Consider the following 21,197-nt stretch of genomic DNA (forward strand, 5'->3'; position numbering starts at 1 on the left):
GTTAGTCGCCTCTTATTGGACAGCGCTTGCACGCCCTCAAGTGACGTTTTTCCGGTTTTCTAAGAAGCGCGCAAGCAGGGATTGAGTATTTTCTCGTTTTTTTTCTGCTGGCTTCGGGCGACGCGAGGCCGTCGGGGCCGCTGATCAGTGGAGAGCCAAGGTGTGGGGCGTTGTATGTATACTGATTGTAAACTGACCAAGATTTTCGTCCCACTAATGATCGGCAGTCCGTAAGACGTTTAGAAGCCCGGCGGGGTGAAATAAAACTCGTGGCCGAGTTCGTGCAAAGGTATGCAATCTTGTATCATACTTTCACATTAATGATTATCTCTCATATGTCGTTTGTATGTAACAATTATCTGATTTTCTAACCGCTTGCAGTGAGCGGTTTCTTTGTGCTTTGCGCAAATACCAAGCTATGCGCAAAACACTCTCGTCACTGCGTATTTTGCCTAGGGGTCACCAAACTCACGTGGTATTTTGTGTAATCTGTTTCAGTAACTTCAGCTCATGGCTACAGTTACGGTCACCATCAGTGGTCCCCTGCTGGCTACCCTCATATATGAGCATTGCAACAGTCCTGGTGACCAGGTAGGCACCTATATTTTGTTGTATGCATGGCATCAATGATGTATGTTATCTTTTTAGGAGGGCTTTCTCTTGGGAGAAATATCAAGTCGTATAACGGATACGATCAGTGACGCTCAGCTGCACGGCGAAAAAGAGGAGACTAACCTCAGTAAGTTGTTTGCTTCACTTTAAGTTTATTAGAAACACTGTATCGTGTGTGGAGCAGCAGTTGCGTCACGGTTTAGTATTCTTGCTTTCAGAAATATGTTCTATTATTTCGTGTGACCTATTCGAATTCTACGACAAAAAGTGCCATCTAATTGTGGACAAATTGTCGGCGCTGCTACGAGACAAGCAAAAGGTATGGTACTCACCCCTATTAGTGAATTCATTCAAGGGACATTTTATTCGGCAGCCAGTTAATGCTTTTCCGAACTATTAACATGCGTTAAGAGAACTGTAGCTGCAAAGCAGGTGTTCCTTGTCATTGAGCATACTCCGCGGACGTAGCATCTCACAAATTGCTGCCACTTGTGTCTTTCGCTGAAATCATGGCCTTCTTTATCTAACAGCCTGTTGTAAGCATTCCTTTATGACCTATTGCGTTTCACATGCAATGCCAAATGATGTAGATGTAACATGGGACACTTATGTGACATTCAAGAGTTGCCATGCCATCAAGATAATATGTGAGGTCCCATAGATGTGACAATGCATTTTTGTTAGTTGTGTTGTTCCCATGGCACTACAGCGTCTAACATGCCTAGTGGATATTTTCATTCCTAGGAAGTTGTTGGGTGGTACCGCTTCAGGCGCAACACCAGCCTGCAGACATCCCTGCGAGAACAGGTGCTCCATCAACGATTGGTTCGAAAGCTTGGCCAAGGCTATGGAAATTACTTCCTGCTGGCACTCTTCAGAGGCTGCACCTCATCCAATGATGCAACACACTCCATGGAGCATGTCTTCTTACGCTCTACAGATCCGTGCGTATATTTATAGTTACCAGTAGCTCTTCCTTGAAGCAACATGCACGACTAAAGAACATTGGCAATTTAAGTTTTCTTTCCCTATCTTTTAAAGGCACGTGTGCACCATTATTATAACTATGTCATGCCAGCGATGTCCTTGTCCTCATGGGATTTCTGTAGGAGAAATACGGCAAAATGTTGCTGGCTACTGTGTGGTCCTGCCTCACTGCTTGGTGAAAGCACTGCTTTTTTGTACAAACTTCAAGCAGTGTGTTTAATTTTTACCTTCAGGAAGTGAAACAGCAGCTCAAGCAAGGAAACAGGCATCTAAAATAGAGATGCAGAGGGCAAGACTATTGTCTAGAATGTTTGACTGCGCTGCATACTTTGGCCTGTGCATGCAGCAAGTAGTGACAAAACCTCTTTTCAATCTAGCTGAATGTGATAATGTGCACCTACATTTATGGAATTCCAGATTTTCTCATGCCATGCTAGCTGCTGCATGCTTTGACAGCTGCTTTCACTGCCAGACCACTGCTTGTGGTGTTGCATCATTGAACAAAGCCAAAGGTTACAAAACTCTGTGCAGACTGAATATTTTGTGTGCATAAGATATGGGAATTGACTGTGGTTGCATCATCATTGCGCGTGCATCCATATCATTGTGTATCTACATGCATTGCTTCACACATGTAATGCTTGCACCATGCCGTGAGATTCCCGCACATGGTGCCACTGCTGGTGGCAAAAGCAGTTGCCAGTGCATATCGCAACCATGAGGGCAAGAGGCAATGAAGAATCTAAAAAATGTAACCATACATGTTAACATCCATATGGTTTGGACCAAGTATAATGAATCAATAACAACTTACCATGAATAAGGCACTCCAGCACAGTATGCCTATTACTGGAAAAAAAAGTAAGCAGTTTTGTAAAGTCAGACACTTCAAAATGTTACCAAATTTTTGATGCAAATAAAGCTGGTAACTATACAAAATATTGTCTTGCAATGAAAGCCACTGAATCAGAGCATCCACTAAACAGCACACCAAAATTTAAAGGGCCCCTAAACAACCGAGAGGTCGAAATTTAGTTGTGTTGCAGTTGTGCCTTCAGCAAACATGCAGCCACAAGAATTTTTCGAAACAACTGCCGTAATAGCAGAGCTACACACGTTTGATGATCTAAAAGAGGCCCTCGCACGATTCGCTTTCTTTCGCTAAGTTCCATTCATCGGCTCGTCTCTCCTCCTGGCCAAGTGCTCCTCCTCGCAAGGCAAGGAGGAAGAGCGGCAAGCACGTGTACCTGCAAGCAGACAAACGGGTTGTTTTTGCAGATGACATGACCAGATGTGAATGTTGATGTCACAGCCAATGCTAGGGATTACCGAAAGGCCCGAAGAGGAGAAGGGATTGTTTCTTGGAATTTGTGGCACGCCTGCAACTTGCAGTGCTGCCAGGTTTGGCATTGTTGATCGTGACGGCATTCTGAACTTGATGCGCGCGTTTACTTGAAATGCTATAAAATTATCGGAGGTTGTTTAGGAGCCCTTTAAGGCTCTGGACACTGCTTATAGCCTCTGTGGTCCTTCTTTTCACATTTCTTCAGCAGTACTTGTTTGACATAAATTGCATCAAGTGTTGTGTCACAGAACCTGAAAATATGGGAATAGTTTTCTTCACACTGTAACCTGGCTTTTGGCATAGTTACAGTAGTGCACTATTTCTTAATCCAAATCAAAATGAGCTTTATTGACAGATGTAAAAAAAATGCAGACATAATAGTTGGACCAATAGGTGTATCTAAAATCCTGAGTGTGGCTAGTACCAATACAGAAAATAAAGGTTAGCAATGTACACATTTGCTTAATGGGCCAGTAAACAGGCTGCGACATTTATCTTTACATCTCCCAAACATGCTCGCCAACTCATGCAGAAAGCCGCCGCGATCACATTTTATGAATATCACAGCGCTGCACACCGCGCAGACGCTCCATTTCGAAAAACAATTCCCACACTCCCCTCTCCAGCACCTCTCCAGCACCTCTTCAGTCCTCCTCGTCCGCAAAAGTGACGTAAAGTTGCCCATGGGCAACTTTACATAGCAGTGACTTCATCGATTGGTCCTCTGCGCTGTGAAACAGCCCCTTGGCTTTGCTGTGATGCGGTTTTGGCCACACATTTAACGCGCTTCTTTGCTGCGACGCTAGGGTGACCCTAGCACCACTCTTGACATGAGTGACACACGGAGGAAGCCTTCCTCGGTCGTTGGCTGCATGCCGATGACGTAATATGTGATGTCGTGTTACGTTGCCGAAGTGGGCGTAGTCATGAGAACAGGCTACACCTACCCTGCTTCGCTGCGGAGAGGGGTGGGAAGGCAGAGCGAAAAACCGAAACCAGCCGAAGTGGGTTGTTCTATACCCTGTAACTTCTTTATTACAGCACTTATTCTCAAAATTCTTGCGGCAGCATGTTCACATCGTACAAATGTGCAGCTATCACTTCACCATGTAGTTTGGACGGCGGGGTTGTTTACTGGCCCTTTAAGGACTATGAAGATATTGTGCATGAGCAAGTTTTAATTGATTAAATTACACATAGTAAACCTTGGGGAGCCAAGTCATTGAGATTATTACATGTACTCTGGTTCTGCTGCCACTATCCACCAAGGGACTTTCTGTGAAGTCCTCACTTCTTCAAACTGTTTATGCATAACATCTTTGTCTTGGTGTTCTGTTAGGTATACCAGGCCAGGGGGTGATCATGATTCTAAAGCTGATGCTTGTTCTTTTTTGTTGCAGTGCTTTCAAACATTATTCTGCAGTTCCACTGCATATAGTGAACCTTGGAGAGCCTGGTCATTCAGATTACCGCATGTACCCTGGTTCTGCTGCCAGCATCCACCAAGGGGCTTTCTGTGAAGTACTCAACTCTCTCCCTGCCGAGTAAGGTCCACAAAGCAATACTCATTCATATATTCCCTCTTGACCTTTTGTTTGCACTTCTGGCTTCTACCGTTAAAACCCTGTGTCACCTTGCTGCTTTGTCAGTTTGCAAAAGACTACTCGCCTATGGATGTCATAATTCCAGCTTTGAATTCCTGACGACGTAACAGATACTCACTCTGAAAACTTTGAGGGTGTTTATTAGTAGAAAGTATTGCTCTTGGATTTAAAGGAATCATGGGATGGTCGTCTTGTTAGTCTCAGTTTGTCATTGTACTGGGCACTAAGGGCCCAATATGGTTATGCACACAAGATGCTCAGTTCTAGCACACATTCTAACTTTAAATATCAATTTAAAATTGCTGCTTACGAACTCCTCCTACCAACATCAATCACCGTTTGTGTGATCAATAATTGAGGAGCCACCTCTGTTTCTTTGTCTGTGAAACAGTTGGATATCAGACTGGACATATCGATATGCATGTTCCTGGTACACATCACTGGTATTGTAGTTGAATTGTACCTGTAATTCCTGCATTAGCACTATAAAAAGCAGCAAACTGATGATATGCCCATGAAAAAAAAATGATGCATGGCAGCCATGACATATTTCCAGCACTTGAAATCACTTCCCATTTGAAGTGTCCAAAAGCATCGCCTTCAACATCATTTGCTCTATTACCTAAGGAGTCGTTTCCTAGAGTGTTAATTCATTTCATCACCACCTTGTGTTAGTTCCTTCTTGCACTGACATAGGAAATGTGTGTGCTACAACCAGCTAGTGATCGACATCCCCACACACCACAAATTAGGTGTTGAGGTAAAAGAAAATTATCTAGCCGTTCTGAACCAGTGTTGTTGTTGATGGCGTGACAGGAATGACTGGTAAACAGTATGGGTAAGGTGATCAGAATAGGATCGAACCTGAAAAGGACTGACAGTTCATCATAATGTGCCATGAAGGTGAAGGTGCAAATGAAAAGAATGTACTTATTGATTGAATTAAAGATAACAGCAATGGAAAGAGGTATAATTTTAAATTGGCACAGAAAATCATCTAAAACTGCATGCCATTACATTCTGCTGTGAAAATTTGATGCTAACATTGTATCTGCCCCTTACAATGTCAGGTTAGTGTACATAAATTGGTTGTCATTAAATGTTCTGTGCTTTTGTTTTTTTTTTACTTTTCATTGCATATTACAAAGGAAAGAGAGTTAACATTTACAGCACTGCTGCCATTATAAAAATGAATAGAATAGCCGAATGAACGTCTGATAGCATCGCTTCTACCATAATGATGTGCATAGCTGCTTTATTGCACATCCAAGTTCGCAAATCTCCCAGCGCCCTATGAAATGGAAAATTTCTTCAGCTAGTGCGAATAAAGGCTACATGTGTAAAGTGATGCGAGCAGTATCAGACCCTGATCAGAAAACTACTTGGGTTTTCTCGCTTGGTTCACAAATGACCAGACCATAAAATTACGTCAGGTTTATGAACTTGTTGAGACCAATGTTGAGCAAAGCTTTCTTGAAACATTTCAGTTGTATAGAAAGAGGCACATTGTGCATGCAGTTTTATTTCTTTCTGAAATGTGCTAAGAATAATTTATTTTCCCATCTCCAAAATTTTGTACTATTGGAAATCAGGGCAACATGCACGTAAGTATTGATGTTCTGAAATATGTTTTGCAGCATTGTGAATATAAGCCTGCCTAGCCATATGCTTCTGCGAGGCACTGACTATGTGATTAGGTCTAGTGCCACATGTGTAGTTGCCACATAATCCCGCAATGTGCGGCTTTATGTGCACAGCCTTACCCCCAGGAAGGTGGAGACAGTATATTTGCTTTATGAAACACCTCTGATTGGTGTAAAAGGCAGTTCAACAGTAAATGTAAAAAAAAGTCATGGGTATATTACCTGAAAGAAATTGCCATTCATGGAAGCATGAGCCCGTGACAGTCATATTTATAGATAAAAGATAACTTTCTTACATTTAAAAAGCAAACTTGTTATAGTTCCTCTCATGCCAGCATACAGTCATTGTCACACTCACTTATCAGTGTCCAGCATAAAGTTCACTGAGTAAAGTCATGAGTACAAACACAAAATTGGGAATCAGAAATGTCCCACGACGTTTTCCACATAACAGCGGTAGCATCGGGCATCACCCACCACAGTTTAGCTTTGTGGCTATGACGTTGTTGCACGGCTGAGATCGAGGTCAAAGGTTTCATCCCTGTCATGGCAGCCACATTATCGGGGTGGAAATGAAAACACTTGTGTATTTCAGTTTAGGTGCACATTCTGCATCCCAGTCGGCTAAAATTAATCCCGAGTTTCCAGATTGCAACCTCATTGTGGCATGCCTCAGACTTGGCCGTAATGAAATTACAGTAATTAAAGGGACACTAAAGGCAAATATTAAGTCGACGTTGATTGTTGAAATAGCGGTCCAGAAACCTCGTAGCGCTGCTTTTGTGCCAAGGAAGTGCTTATTTTGAAATAAAATCACGTTTTTAGTGGTCCGCATCGCGTTAGCGCGCTTCAAATCTCCCGCCTGAAAATACGACTCTCATACGTCACTGCTGCCATGCCCAACGTTGCCCGCTTTTACTGCGCGGCCGCCGACACTAGTAGCAGCCGAGCGGAAGTAGCGGGACCCACAGTAGCAACAACGGCGCTGCGGCAGACTTGCTCGGATGGGCACATTCAAAGCCGTCACCAAGTTGTGGTTGGTCTCGTAATCCTCAGTACGAAAGTGCAGCGAGCACACACGCAGAGGTTTTGACTGTTTAGCACACTGGCGCAATGGCATGACACTAAGCCACTTCGAGCGTAAGGGTTCATTCCGCGGCACCCAGTGAAAAGACACACCGGTTTCCTTGCTGCAGCACTGGCGTTGTGCACCATTCGGGCATCCGGCAATATCACACGCATGCGGCATTTTGTCGAACTTTCTGTCAGGGCGACTTTCACGAGCGCGCAAAACACGCACGGCAGTACGCGATCCCGAAACTACCACTGGGACGGGCGAGGCGCAGTTCGGCGAAAACGGAACCTTTGAACCACGCGCGCCGTTCCCCATGGCAATGCCACGGAGGTTTTGTTTTCCATGAATCAAGCGGAAACGAACAAACAGCATTTTATTACGTCTTTTGATGCTCGGAATCTTCTTTTTTTACTGCTGCTAGTTTGATTACTAGTGATTTATTGTAGGCCGACTTCCCTACGTCATCGGGATCACTTCGAAAATGTCCCACTCGTGGCGCTCGTCATGTGATACATTTAGCTTAATTTCTCGGTAAGTAGGGCACTGCTGTTGATAATATTGCCGTTTTAGAAGTTGTCATACATTGGGCTTTCACTCTAACATAAATTGTTATTTGCCTTTAGTGTCCCTTTAAATTACGTTTTACTGTAATGAGTACTGTAATGAATTACTTCGAGTAAGTTCAAGAAAATTACTCAATGCTTTCCCAGTTACTTTTCACTAAAATGTAGAATGTCCACTTCCCTTATGGCATGAAAAATTGACCAAGAAAGGAAAGAAAATTCCCATTTCTTAATTTGTTTTATTATAGGTATTTCTTTTTTTCAATGTTGCTACAATTGTATGTATTGAGCATTCTTGCCATGTTGCTGCTTGTTTCACAGGGAGGTGGGACTAGTCAAGCTTCCATTATGCCGCTTTTATCCTACCATCCTCATTGTTTATGTATGTTGTGTACTTGTGGTAATAAAATTCAATTCAAATAACAGGCAAGTTTACCTGAGTGCCAAACCTCAAGCGTGGATATGAGGCAGGCCCACTGAAAAGCCATGTAGCATCCGAAATTGAAGCCTTGAATAAAGTTGCTTGAGTAACTTTTGTTAAAGTAATTTCGAAGTAACTTCATTACTTTTCAAAAGTAATAGTAATGTAATGTCATTACTTCTGGCCAGCTGTAATTTGTATTGTAATGTAATTACATGTTTTGAAAAGTTCTAGAGAAGTAATTAGTAATGTGATTTAATTACTTTTTAGAAGTAATTTTGCCGTCTCTGCCGTGCCTGATTATATGTACACGCCCGTAAGCTTTTTTTTTTTTTTGAAGAATTGGGCATCCCAGGCGATATGCTTTACTTTGTACTGAAAAAATTATATACCTTAAACATTTTTTTAACGAGCTGTATCTTATACCCCTGTCACACGGCAAATCTAATGTCATTTACAGCTAATGTCATTCGTTTGTAATGGCATTTGTTTGCTGTCACACGGGGAAACTAATGCCATTCGATGAAAATGACATTTCCTGTCGAATAAGTTCCCGAAACACATTCGCATTCGATTTCGGACCGAATGCGTAGTCTCGACGCCAGGGACCTTTTAGGGAGATAACTGTTGACTTATGTATGCGTAACTTTTGTAATTCATAAATATCTTATTATTTACTAAATTAACTTATTACTGGTTTGATCACGTAACAGCACGCGCGAAAGTTTCTAAAAGAAAGCTACTCTCAACTACAGCGGCTGGTCGCCGGCCATGTTTCATTTGTGCTCTCTTGTTGCCCGTATCGCTGGTGTTGGTCGTCCGATTGCACGTGTTGTGGTGATCAAGGTGGTGACTACACGAATTAGCTGTCTCCTTCTCATTTCTGCAGCCGGAGTGTCAGTCGCGCTCGCACGTTTTAACTGTACCAACGCCCGGTCATATCGTCGGCCATGTTGGTTTTCGATTAGTTCTTGGCTTGACTTCTTTTGTGTCGTACAGCTGTGGCAGGTTGTGTAAAACGGCTGCGTTTATATTTTTCAAGCAGCTTTTTAGTGATAGAAAATTATTTTCGAGGATACACGCATGTGAGATGCAAGTTTTAATATATTTTTATTTCTCCCAACGTCACGGCTCAGGAGGGCTAAGGTCATGGTCATCATTTTAAAATGACATTTGTTTTCGTCGTGTGACAGCAGGAAGGTAAAATGACATTAAGTTCACCTAATGTCATTTGTTGTAAATGACATTTGATTTGCCGTGTGACAGGGGTATTAGTGGCCCTGTATTGTTATGAGAGGAAGACTGCAAAGTTTTTAAAATCTCAGAAGTCCTCTTTTCTTTACTGAATGCAAGACTTCAGGATGTGTAGCTGTTAACACCGTAATGAGATTTAATCACAGTGTGAAGCGCTTGTTGAAGGTTGGTTGACAGTAGATGCCAGAATGGTTCTCACTGAGTACACACACTTATCTCATGAGAGCAGGAGCACTACAAAATCTGTCTTCATTTTGATCATTACTACATTGTCGAACTTGACAAAATTTATTTAAAAAGGCATGGTGCTTGTGTTATGCTATATCTGAATTGACTGTATGACAGAAGCAGAATAACATACAATTGTTCCATTCTTCTCCATTCTGGTCGACGTCAAATTTTTGTCACCGTCAACACAAGCACGGGTGAGAACCAGCTGTATTTACTGCGGAGCCAAGTCAAATGCTCATCCTGTTTACCTGAAATACCCTTTTCTTAGAAAATAATCGGTATTGCGTGCTCTGACAGTTATTTACCTACCTGGCTGGCATGACTTCTTAAACGTGCAGACACGGACAGGGTTTAGTTTGGCTGAGTTCTCAGCACTAAAGTTGGGGATGAAGATTATGCCTGCGTCTCAGATTGGTTCGCTTCCCATTCCTTATTGTACAGTGGTTTGCAATGACCATGGTTGCTTGCAATAAGGTTTTAAAAAAAAAACATATCCTCAACAACGAGTAGTTCGTGGAGCGATGTCATAATGCACAGAGACGGCTCAACAGCATTGTAATATGGCTCAAAATATTAGATACACAAATAAATTCTTTTTTGCCAGCCGCTATGTGTAACCACTGCAGAAATGATCGGCAGGCAGCCATATTCTATTCTGTCTGGAAGGGGCCACTGCCCGCGTATTCTATGAAAGTGTAAGTTTTGTTTGGCCCATAGTATATGCACTGTTTAGTGCATACATGTCGTTTTGACGTCGTGAGTTTTCACAGTTTTGTGATGTCACGTGACAGGCAGGTGATTTTAGAGCAGACCAAAAATTCCTCACCAATAACGAATGACTAATGGCAAGGAAAATGCAGTATCGGAACAATTTATGTTCGACCCAATTATGGAGGAGAGGAGGAGGAGAAGAAAAACGGAAAGACAGGGAGGTTAGCCAGTTCCCCAATTATGGATAAGCAGTCATTATGTGTGGGGCGTTTTCATGGCTTGCATCCTTGACACACAAGTGCTGTGAGCATCGCCCAGAAGATTTCGTCCAATCATGGAGAGCTAGTGAGGAATACGGATCAGTTTTGTGTTATTCTGCCCCAGGTTGCAGTGCTTGGTTGTTTTGCTGAAATGTTTCAGCAATACTAAATTGTTTTTTTTTTTTCCCCTTGCTTGTTTAGCGGATCACTTGAAATGGTGAACCACATGCATAGACTGCATAATCTGCTCCACACCAAACTGAGGGTAAGGTTCAGCATGCATGCAGACAAGGACCTATGTTGACTGAATGCTACTGTGCGAGCCTCAGTGCACTTTGATGCACAAACGTTCTTCTGGCTAGTAAGAATTATGCAGCCAGTTACTGTAAAGACCAACTGCTGCAAAGGTTGCTCTCCGTAGCTCCTTATGACATTCCTTTCCTCTTTTCTTATTAGCAGGAATTCGCAAACTTTGTGGCCTTTGGGAAGCCCAACAGCTTTTCCAGCTTTGGGAACTACTAGGTTCCCTCTTTACAGTGATGTGCTTCCAGCATAAAGGGAGTGGGTGTGAGAGTGCTCTTATAGTCTGGTATGAGCTTAGAAGTCTGCGGCATTTCCTCCTCAAAGGCAGATGCACACAAGCTTGCACTAATGGGGGCACACTTCAGACTGACATCATGAGCCGGACGGCCAGTGAGAGAACTTTGCAGAGTGCATAGGCAGACTATTTCTTTATTCGCAGAGGCGATCGGCTGTTGCACTTTTGTCATCTAGGTGGGACCTCTCCAGACTTCTTAAGTTGTACCTGACTATAGATCTGCATAGGAAAAGTGTTATTATTTTTCATCTCTTAGGCCATCACTGTTGATGTGAAACTCTCGGTAATACATAGACCAGCAAAATTGTAGTGGATATCCCGCAATTCTGAGATGACAGAATATAATTTTTTTTTTACTGGTTCTATTTTTTTACAAGAAGTCTTTAACAGCACTTACAACTTACAGCAGGTAATTTCCTTAGCTGTAGTGATGCAGTTGCATAATGGCTGTTGTGGGGCCCATGTGTAAGTGGGAGTTATTCACCTGCAATTTAAGTTCGTAACATTTTTAGTCATGGTTGCTGCATCAGATGGTTGCTTTTACCTTTGCACAGTGTCTAAACCCGATTTCTCAAGTCAAAAACATAATGATGTATTTGCAACCGGTGTCATTTTTCAGCCACCTCTTTGTTTCAGTGGAAATCCCTGTTTAAGAATCTGTACTGACCTCTCTAAGTGTGGAACCTCTGACTCGGCGTTTAAAGATGGTTCTTGGTGCATGCCTTGTGTGTGTGTGTGTGTGTCATGCTAATTCAGCATGCTACTTATTTTTCAGACACATCTCATTGCTAAGCTAAAGTTGCCGTGTTATTCTAAGAAAACTGTCCTTTCACAGGAAGTGCTCAGCAGTGTTGCTGAATCTGAAGAAGATGTGGCCACATTTGTGGATGACATCATTCAGCTGAGAGAGAAGTATGGAGCACTGAAGAAGGCTGCTGCTGTGGGTGAGGAACTGTGCATTGTTTATAAACTTTGCTGGCACGTTCTCTGTTGTTAGTATTGTGCATTTGCCTATATAACTTAATGTTCTGGACAACATTCTTCTGTTGTTGGTAGGTTTGCCACCTGTCTGGTTTTAGACTGGCCAGGCCGGTTATTCAGATGGCGGGCCGGTTGCCGGTCCGCACCGGCCGACATTGGCCTTTTTTTTTTGTCGTAATATTGCTATTATTTTTTTTTTTGTGTGTGTTTTATAAGCGTCAGTTCAACAACTACGACGGTAAATATTTATCGTCAGTCACCAAAACTCTTACTATTAGCAGGGATGCAACAGCTGCGCCAATTGCGCCAATTTGATAAAATTCCTTATTTTTGCGCCAAGCTGAGCCAGAACTGTGAAATTTGTTAAAATTGTGCCACGCTGCACCAAAATGCCTGACCAGCTTAAAATTTTCTCAGTTGCGCAAATTTGAGCGATAAATGGAGGCCGCGTTGGTCATCTGCAGTGTGGGCATTATCATCCAATACAGACACGCAGACCCTAACCCAAACCCCCCGCAAAAGAAACGAAAAAAGTAAGCTTCACCGGAAGGACGAAGCAATGAATGCGATAGCAACAAATTGTAATGCTTTACGAAGTGAAGCTGGCAGCAAGTTCTTTCGTATCCGATCTCTCGTAACTCTAGAAAACGTTGGTGTAAGAGAATCCATCGTTTCCAGGGAAAGATGCTCTTTCTGCGCGGTGTTTTCGCATTGAGGGCGCAGCACGTAACAGGATATACAAGCCGCCCTCTAATGGCTGCCGAGATAGCGCGCGCGCCAGCGATCGCGACCGCGCCCTTAGAATCAAAGTTCAAAAGTTGCTGCTCAAGCGACACCCCCCCCCCTCGCGTCTTTTCATGCTCGTTCAAGACGGGCGGGGCGTTTCCTCTATGCTTCGATGGCAGGCTTCCCGAGCGGAGTGGTGTTATCGCATATGCCCTTTGAGCGACGGAGATGGGCTGGCTCGTTTGATGTCTGCTTCAGCCGGGTTCGTCGCACGCACTCGTACGCTTTCACCCACGATAGAACATACTATGCCCAGGGATATGTTATCAATTTGGACTTTATACGGGAGATGACGGCAGTAATTCGTCTAGAGTGTCCATATAGTTGCTATTGCAATGGAAAAGGACAGTAGTTCTCAAATTTCCTGATGCTTGTATTATTGCGTGCAGAACGCTTTTTAAGCCACTTTTGCCGCATTACACTGGTGTCCTGCGGAAAAGCATACTGAGATTTAGAAGGGGCTATTAGTACTAGCTGTCAGGGACACAGCACATTTTGTTCCTTAATTACCCATTCGTGCACGCGCCGTGTAATCACGAGTACTAGTATGATCGCTGACGTCTAAAAAATTATTGGCAATCATTTGGAGCTGCTGTGTACAGCATTTCTGCGGCCTTGAGAAACAATAGACAAAAGCATATGCCAGTTTTCTTTTCTCGCCACCCCCACTTGCTCCTGCTTTACGAATCTCCCAAATTTCCAGGTTGCCAGGTTCGCAGGTCCACATTAGCATTTCCAGTGCCTGTCGAATTATTTGACAGGTCCTGCAAATGCTATTGTGGACTTAGTCATTGTTCGCATTGTGGGGTGGCTCAACACACTCCTTTTATTGAAATAGCAGTGTTCACGTGCACTGTGCAAGAATTACCTGATGCTGAATGGTTTTTACGTATTTTTGTTTTCTTTTCTAAAAGTAAGCCTTCTTTGTTATACTGCTCCAAATTTGGGATTAGGGCTAAAAAATTCAGGTTTTTTTTTCGAAACCTGCTCCAAATTTGGATTTTTGTGCTCCAAAAGCAACATTTTGGTGCTCCAAAAATTGCTCCAAATCCAATTTCAGCTGTTGCACCCCTGCTATTAGTCAACTAGTACTTTACACGCATGAATACCCGACATTTTTGTGGCATATGCACATTTTAACATTCCTTTGTGTCTATAATGCCACTGACATGTTGGATTCAGACGCAAAGAAGAGCTTTTTTATGGACAAAGCATTGTGGTTCCTTTTCAGTGCAGCACATTCAGAGTAATAAGCGAAGCGTCATTCTAATCACGGGTACTTTTATGTCAGCAATTAGGCTAGTTGGTTAGCTGAGTGTGCTGCTTTTGTTTGTGCATTGGGTTTATTTGGCTCAATGAAAGCAATGTTACTTTAAATGGCACTGCATGTCGAAGAATTGACATAGCGTCTATTGTTCAACATTATTTTAATCTCCTGTTAACCCCCGCCCCGTCGAAAAGCCGCGTTTTTTTTCGGTAAAAGGTGGCAACCCTAGTTGTTGGTTTAAGCACAAATCAATAACATACCGACAGCTCTGCGACTGTCTTGTAGCATTGCTTTTTATACATCACACATACTCCACGTTTGCGAAAGATTGGCAACAGTCCTTTCCAAAATGTTGCTGGATGAATTCAGAAAATTGCTGCTAGAAGATTGGAAGAGTAGGAGCTTGGGCCAGTTGGTGATGCATACTTGGTAAAGTGAAGCACATTGGATGGGACAAAAGCGTCCCACCTGTCTTACTTTTCTATCCCGTCTATTGCGCTTCACTTTACTTAGTGTTAGAAGATCCTGTCGCTTTGACTGAGGCAAATTAATGCCAAAAAAGATGCACTCACTCAGAAGAGACCAACACATGCACTGCTTTCTACAGCCTATTACCAGGAAGGGTTCACACACATTTGTACACGTTTTACCATGCATGTGCTAAGATTCATAACAATATCATGCAAAATATTTAGAGGTATGCAGTGCAATAGGTGGCTCACTTGTGCAGCGGTCTCTGTTCTTTTTCATAAAGTTGACTTCCAGTTTAAGTTTGGAGGGGTGTTGCCGTTCTTGCCTAAAATGGCTGCCACAGAGAAATGCCACAACCACATGCAATAGCATGGCCTGCTGTATATGCACCCGTGTCCTCTTTCTTACTCTTTATGCATGCTCCTGTAAATGGCCGTTCATAACATGTTCAGTTTGGCTGATGTACTTTGTGCCATAAGACATTTTCATGGCTTCTCTGCAACACTTGATGAAAGGCTTATCAGGCCATATGCACCATCTTCATCTAGTGTCACAGCAAATGCAAGGATGCAACTTTGAAGGCTTACTGTATTTACTCAAATCTAGGCCGCCCTCGATTGCAGGCCGACCCCCGAAATTCGCAAGGCCAGAAAAAAAAAAAAAAAAAAAACTTACCTCGAATGCAGGCCAAATTGCAGGCCGATACACATACAGGCATTTCGCGGGCACATGTTTCACGACTACACTGCACGATCGCTTCCAGAAAATTGACCAACTCTGTGCTCGCGCCTCTGCCACCTCTGCGTAACGCGACAGGAGGAGAGAGGGTGTTCAGAGTGCGTGGTATTCGCCGGCGCCGTAATCACGTGACCCGATCCACCTTTGCCAGCGTGAAATCTCGCTGGCTCGACGACCCTCGCTGCATGAAAGTGGGACTGCGAGATTTTGGAACAATGGACAGTACGAAGCAAACGACGTGGTTGGCCTGAGTAGCCATGGGGACCATCACTCTGCCACTGAGCCTGAGCAACCTCGTCACCATGCAGCTACCATAGGATGTCCCGAAAATGAGCCTCGGACATGCATGCGAAGCTATCTGCATACGGTAGCCTGAGATCGGCGCATGGTGAGCCGCCGTGCCGCTAGCGCGGCCGGGCCTTTAGGTAGATGGCGGCTGCGGTCCAATCATGGTACTCGAATCTAAGCCGACCCCCCCACTTTCGCACATCGTTTTTTCGGAAAAACATCGCTTAGATTCGAGTACATACGGTATATGCACAAAAAAAGCACACAAAAATAAATAAGAAACAAGACCAAAGAAAACATTTTTTGTGTAATTGTGATGCAACACCACTTCAAGACTTGTGCTGTAAGTCTCCTTGATCAAAAGTCAGTTTCACTCAAAAGGTGAAGTGTTGATGGTGATTAGCAATGCATCTAACACCCATAAATATGTTCATAGTTTTATCAGCCCTGTAAAGTGTCTTAAAATTCTTGTAGTGCTTAATTTAACAAGCATGGTGCTTGCACGCGTGGGCGAATACCAACACATCTCGCTCTGTGACCCCCCAAACACTGACGTTTACAATGCTGGCATGGTGAGCAGCACTAACAGAAGTAAGGGAACGCATTGAGTGCCTTTTCGCTTCCAGATGATACAAGCTGCAACATTAGATGCAAATGTGCGGGAATGCTGGCAAAGACAGTCACACAAAGCTACCAGCCTGCTCGGCTCACTCATTCCTTGGAAGATAGTGTGTGCCTGTCATTTTTTTACATTTGTATTACAATTGCAGAAGGCACCACCTTTTGTGGCTTTGACCTTCCCATTCCTGGCTACCTAAAGAAGGGATGCTCACTCCCCACCTCTGCTGTACTTGCCTGCCCCCTCCCCTGTCCGGGCACATTCAATGTCTCTTCCCCGCTCCAATGCTACAACAACGAATTTGTCGATTGACGACAATGGTGCTGTCGAGGAATTTTCGCTCGGAGTGTTCCTACACTTGCTATTACATTAATAGAACAAGTGCATGAGCCATCTATTGCACTGCACACCTCCGAATATGAATTTTTTTGCGCATGCATGCTATGATATTTATAGTGTGTGTGGTAATTGTTCCTTCTCACATACTGTGGAACGCAGTGCTTGTGTTCATCCCCTCTTAAATGTGTCTGCGTGGTTTTGCAAGATAAACTAAACCAACTTTTAACCCTTTTTATGGCTATAGGACTGCCCCATTGCTTATAGGAGCTGGCATGCCTTTCTCTATGCGTACAGAAATTTGTTTGAGGTCATAGCTTAAGAGTGGGCATGCCAATATTTACATGTTATTTGTAGGAAGCTACATAACTGTCACAATAGTTTGTAAGTTGGGCTAGTTGATAACGTGACAACAGCCCAATAATCTTATTGGCCCAACATCAGCTGCAGTACCATATATTGCGATTTCACTGTTCCAAGCTTGGTTCCATTGTGCTAATCTTCGTCTGATGTCGCTGTGCAAAGTAGTCCACCTTTAGGAGAAACAAGTGGCTGCCGGGAAAAGTATGCTTGCGCAGACACATTTAGAAGGTGACAGATGGGACCTGTGGCTTGTCATTTGCTACTTGGCTGGTATGAACAAAGCCTCATCTGATAGCTGCATCATTGCTTTGCTTGCAGCATGATGCAAAAACAAAACTCTTTCGCGTCACCCTACATAGGAAGCCAGACCTTTATGGCCCCTGGCAGAACAAAATGCTGGAGGTGGCAAACAAATAATCTGAGAATATCAAGTTTTCCTATAGAGGAATTATTTGCTTTAACCCTTTCAGACTACCTATGAAGAACTGTCTGTAAATGCGTCAAATTGACACAGCATTATTTCAAGGCACTCGATATTCTATTGCAACAAAAATAATTTCATAATACATTGATTGATGTGTTTTAGAACAATTCAAATTAAGTTCTGATTAAATATCTATTTATCCTGAAGCCATTCATGTTGTGTTTTTGCATATGCAGAATCAAAACTCAGGCTAGGAATATAACACAAATTCGTTTTTGGTTTTGTTCATTTTGAGAAAAAAATTATACTTTTGACGTGGCTCGAGGGAAGCGCCACGTCGAACAACTCGTCAACCATGGTAGTGCCTTCAGAAAAGTGATTATGTGCAACAGTACACCGGGAAATGAAGTTAAATGAAGATGGATTTATTAGGCAGAAGGTTCAATTCATCCAAACCTCAGTGTATATTGCTCTTTCTTAGCCCCTAGTCGACACAACTAGCAAAAACAAGTGGTGTACATAATTGTCTACATAGCATCTGAAAGGGTTAATATTTCAGATTGTCATGTGTGATGGGTGCCCCTATGTGCCACTCATCTAAATTTAACCAGTCAATCTGTAAAAATTATCTTCACTGCTCATCCCCAACTTCAATGTCCAATTGTGCCTGCATCGTGACGTTGGAATGGAGGTTTCTCAACTGTGCTGTTTGTTTGTGATGCGAAATGATTGTCTCTTTTTGCACTTACTTTCTGTGCCAGTATGAGCAATACTGTGTTAGGGTCATCATTTTCTGTCTGCTAGTGACATGAGGTGCTGCATTTTCATATTTCATCCAACATTCTACTGCAGGTGCCCTTTTAACATGCAAAGTTACTTCTTCTGTGGCAGTACTAGCTCTTGTTGTTTCTGTATTGCTGTTGCCAATGCTATTTGTAGTGGAGAGCTGAAGATGCACGAAAAAATTGACTACCAAACTCTGTTGGATTTCAGTTAGCATTGCAGTAACCAGCATCATACAGCATCTCAATTGCTTTTCAAGAGGTTTTCCCAGCACCTCTCTGCTTGTGCTGTGTGTGTTAACAGAAAGTCGTTGCATTCACATAGATTGTGTGTTAGCATGCTGGCAGTAATATTGAGTACCATTTGGTCGAAACTGTATAGGCACACATTGCTGTTCAGATAAACGAGAAGTTGAGAAACCTGCAAGTATCTAGTTTGTATGGTTCTGCAAAGCAGTATACATATTTTGTTCACATCTTATTCTTCTGCTCATAAACAGTAATTATGGGTATACGAATATTCAACACTTTCAAATCACTAACTGAATATTGCCCTGTTCGATTTGGCCCTTGTTGAACAGTCACTCTGTAAATGTAATATCCTTGAAATACTTCTTGAATATATTATATTCATCAGTGTGAATATTTCACAGTGCTCAAGCAAGCATAAAACTGGAGCAGAAGTGTAATTATGTTTTAACCATGTGGCCATAGTGGAGCAGGCTAAATTGCTCAGGGAGCCATACCTTACTGGCTGAACTGCAATCATTTACATTCCCAAAATAGTCCTTGAGTATATGAACAGGCTGAAAATTTGTTTGTGAAGCTCTATACGTCATTTAAACAAGTGAGGCTTCATAACGTCCAGTGTAATGACAGGAATTTGCAAACATTACTAAAACTAAGATGTGAACATCATTTTATGATAAGTGTGAAATGAGTAGTTCTTTAACAAAAAGACTACTCTAAAAGTTATTTAATAATCAATTTGCTTCGCTTCTGGCGCTATTTGGTTTGTGTTCAATTCACTTTAAAAAATTACTTTTTCACATCCCTGCAAATAAGTGTGCTCTCATTGTTTCAGCTCTTGCACGCATAACACAATTTCTACCTTTTGCATTGCAAGTGCTTGTGATTTGTGTGCACGGGTTTCCTTTTCATGTCATGGCATTCAGTGGTAGCATTCAGCAAACAAGATGGATACTACTGACTTCTCAACATAAGGAGCCGATTAGAACATAGCAAATTAATTGCTAACTGGGCACAGATGTACCACATTTGGCGAATGCGTGGTCCCTGGTCTTGTGTTCACTTCAAGAATGGAGTGCAGTAGTTGCTCCTTTGTTCAAGCAGTGCATTCCAACACATTTATACAATTTAATAACTTGATTAAGCATGCGCGATGAACTGCTAGCATGCACACTTTGATTCATAAGCATTTAGAAAATTCCTCATTAAAAAAAGAAAGGGCGATCTTAACATCACTGAGAAGGGCAATTCGAGAAGCAATTTGCAAGCCTCACTGTACATTGCTTGACTAAACTGCCTCTCTGCACTTTTTTCTGGGTGCAACCATGAATCAGTTTCAGAAAGCTCTCAGAACTGTGGCTGGCCTATACCCCCGGAAGTTATTTAGTCGTGACTCTCCGCGAATTGTGAAAGCACAAAGTGTAACGGTTTAACATTCCACCTGAATAGGATTTAAGTCATCGCTTTTTAATATGGGCAGAAATACAGGTGTATGATTATCAAGCAAGAAATGGGTGTCAGCTATAAGTCGCAAGTGAAACTTCTAATGTCTATCACAAGATGGAAAACAGTTCCTTGCAACGTCACTGTAGCATAATTGATGGTAAGTGTTGCTTAATTTGAAGTTCAGGTTAGTAGTTTAGTATGAAGTGTTTAATTTAGTGACTATTTTTATTAAACCTTCTAAAGACTGTTTCCCACCTGTGTAACTGAGTTAGCTGTTTAACATGTCTACTTTAACATTAAATATTTCAGCATAAGTAAAAATAATTTTGTTTTTTTGTTGAAGGACCAAGTACTGCAGCATCTGCATCGGAGAGCATCTCGACAACTTCAAAGTAGAAGTCTGTTTTTGGTGCACATTTACATTGAATGGATGACTGTGAGGGAAGAAAAAGACAAGTGTGATTGTAACCATCTAATAAAAGTTGCTTCATTCTTTTTTTTATGCAGAGCTATGTGTTGTGGTGCCTGACATATAAATGCAGGCCTGCTATAACAGTAGTTGACCCCCTTTTGTTATGCTGTCACAGCAGACAGGGCTGTTGGAGACTCATAGAAAGGACCAGCACAGTCTACAAACTACATTTATTCACTACATTGTGTCATAAGATATCACCTGCCCAGTGCAGTCTACTTGCAAAAAGAGGCAACAAGAAATGATGGTACAGCATATGTTAGTAACATGTGTAGCTGAGTTTCATGCCTTATTCCTTAGGGTAGCGTACAGCCACTAATGCAACATCGCATTTTAATTATCCCTTAGTAACCTTCGTTCAGATCATTTTAATGCAATGAACTTTCCTCGGGATGCTTTCAAGTACTGTAGTGTCATATGCTTAGGGGTCACTATATACGAGTGTTGGACTGGCCAAGAAGGAATTAGCCACACCGCATCCAGACAAGTGTGTCATTTTCTTCTCATTCTCCCCTGATGCTGCTGAGGATATGTCTTACTATATGTAAACTTTCATTCAATGTATCGTAACAATGTTGCTCAGTTTAGTGAATCAATACTGCATTGCGATTTCAACTGCAGTGATCTTTCATAAAAGTATGGAAGCCCCCCTATGCTCGCTTTAATTACTG

General features: G+C 42.5%; 1 protein-coding gene across 3 annotated transcripts; it reads left to right on the forward strand.

Moving 5' to 3' along the window:
• Positions 1-48: 48 nt before the first annotated feature.
• On the forward strand, positions 49-20,493 carry LOC119379157 (BRISC complex subunit Abraxas 2). Of its 3 annotated transcripts, none has more exons than XM_049411893.1 (9): positions 49-289; positions 499-591; positions 649-739; positions 831-931; positions 1,357-1,556; positions 4,345-4,488; positions 10,908-10,971; positions 12,140-12,258; positions 20,405-20,493. In XM_049411893.1, exons 2-9 carry the CDS (start codon positions 511-513, stop codon positions 20,448-20,450), a joined length of 846 nt encoding a protein of 281 aa, XP_049267850.1. In that variant the 5' UTR covers positions 49-289; positions 499-510; the 3' UTR covers positions 20,451-20,493. The 3 variants fall into 3 exon arrangements, with proteins under 3 accessions (XP_049267850.1, XP_037504284.1, XP_049267851.1); XM_037648356.2 differs by having other exon boundaries at positions 12,140-12,248; positions 20,398-20,493; XM_049411894.1 differs by having other exon boundaries at positions 64-172.
• Positions 20,494-21,197: the final 704 nt, after the last annotated feature.

This window comes from Rhipicephalus sanguineus, chromosome 1 (assembly GCF_013339695.2).
Source record: "Rhipicephalus sanguineus isolate Rsan-2018 chromosome 1, BIME_Rsan_1.4, whole genome shotgun sequence".
Taxonomy (NCBI): Eukaryota; Metazoa; Arthropoda; class Arachnida; order Ixodida; family Ixodidae; genus Rhipicephalus; species Rhipicephalus sanguineus.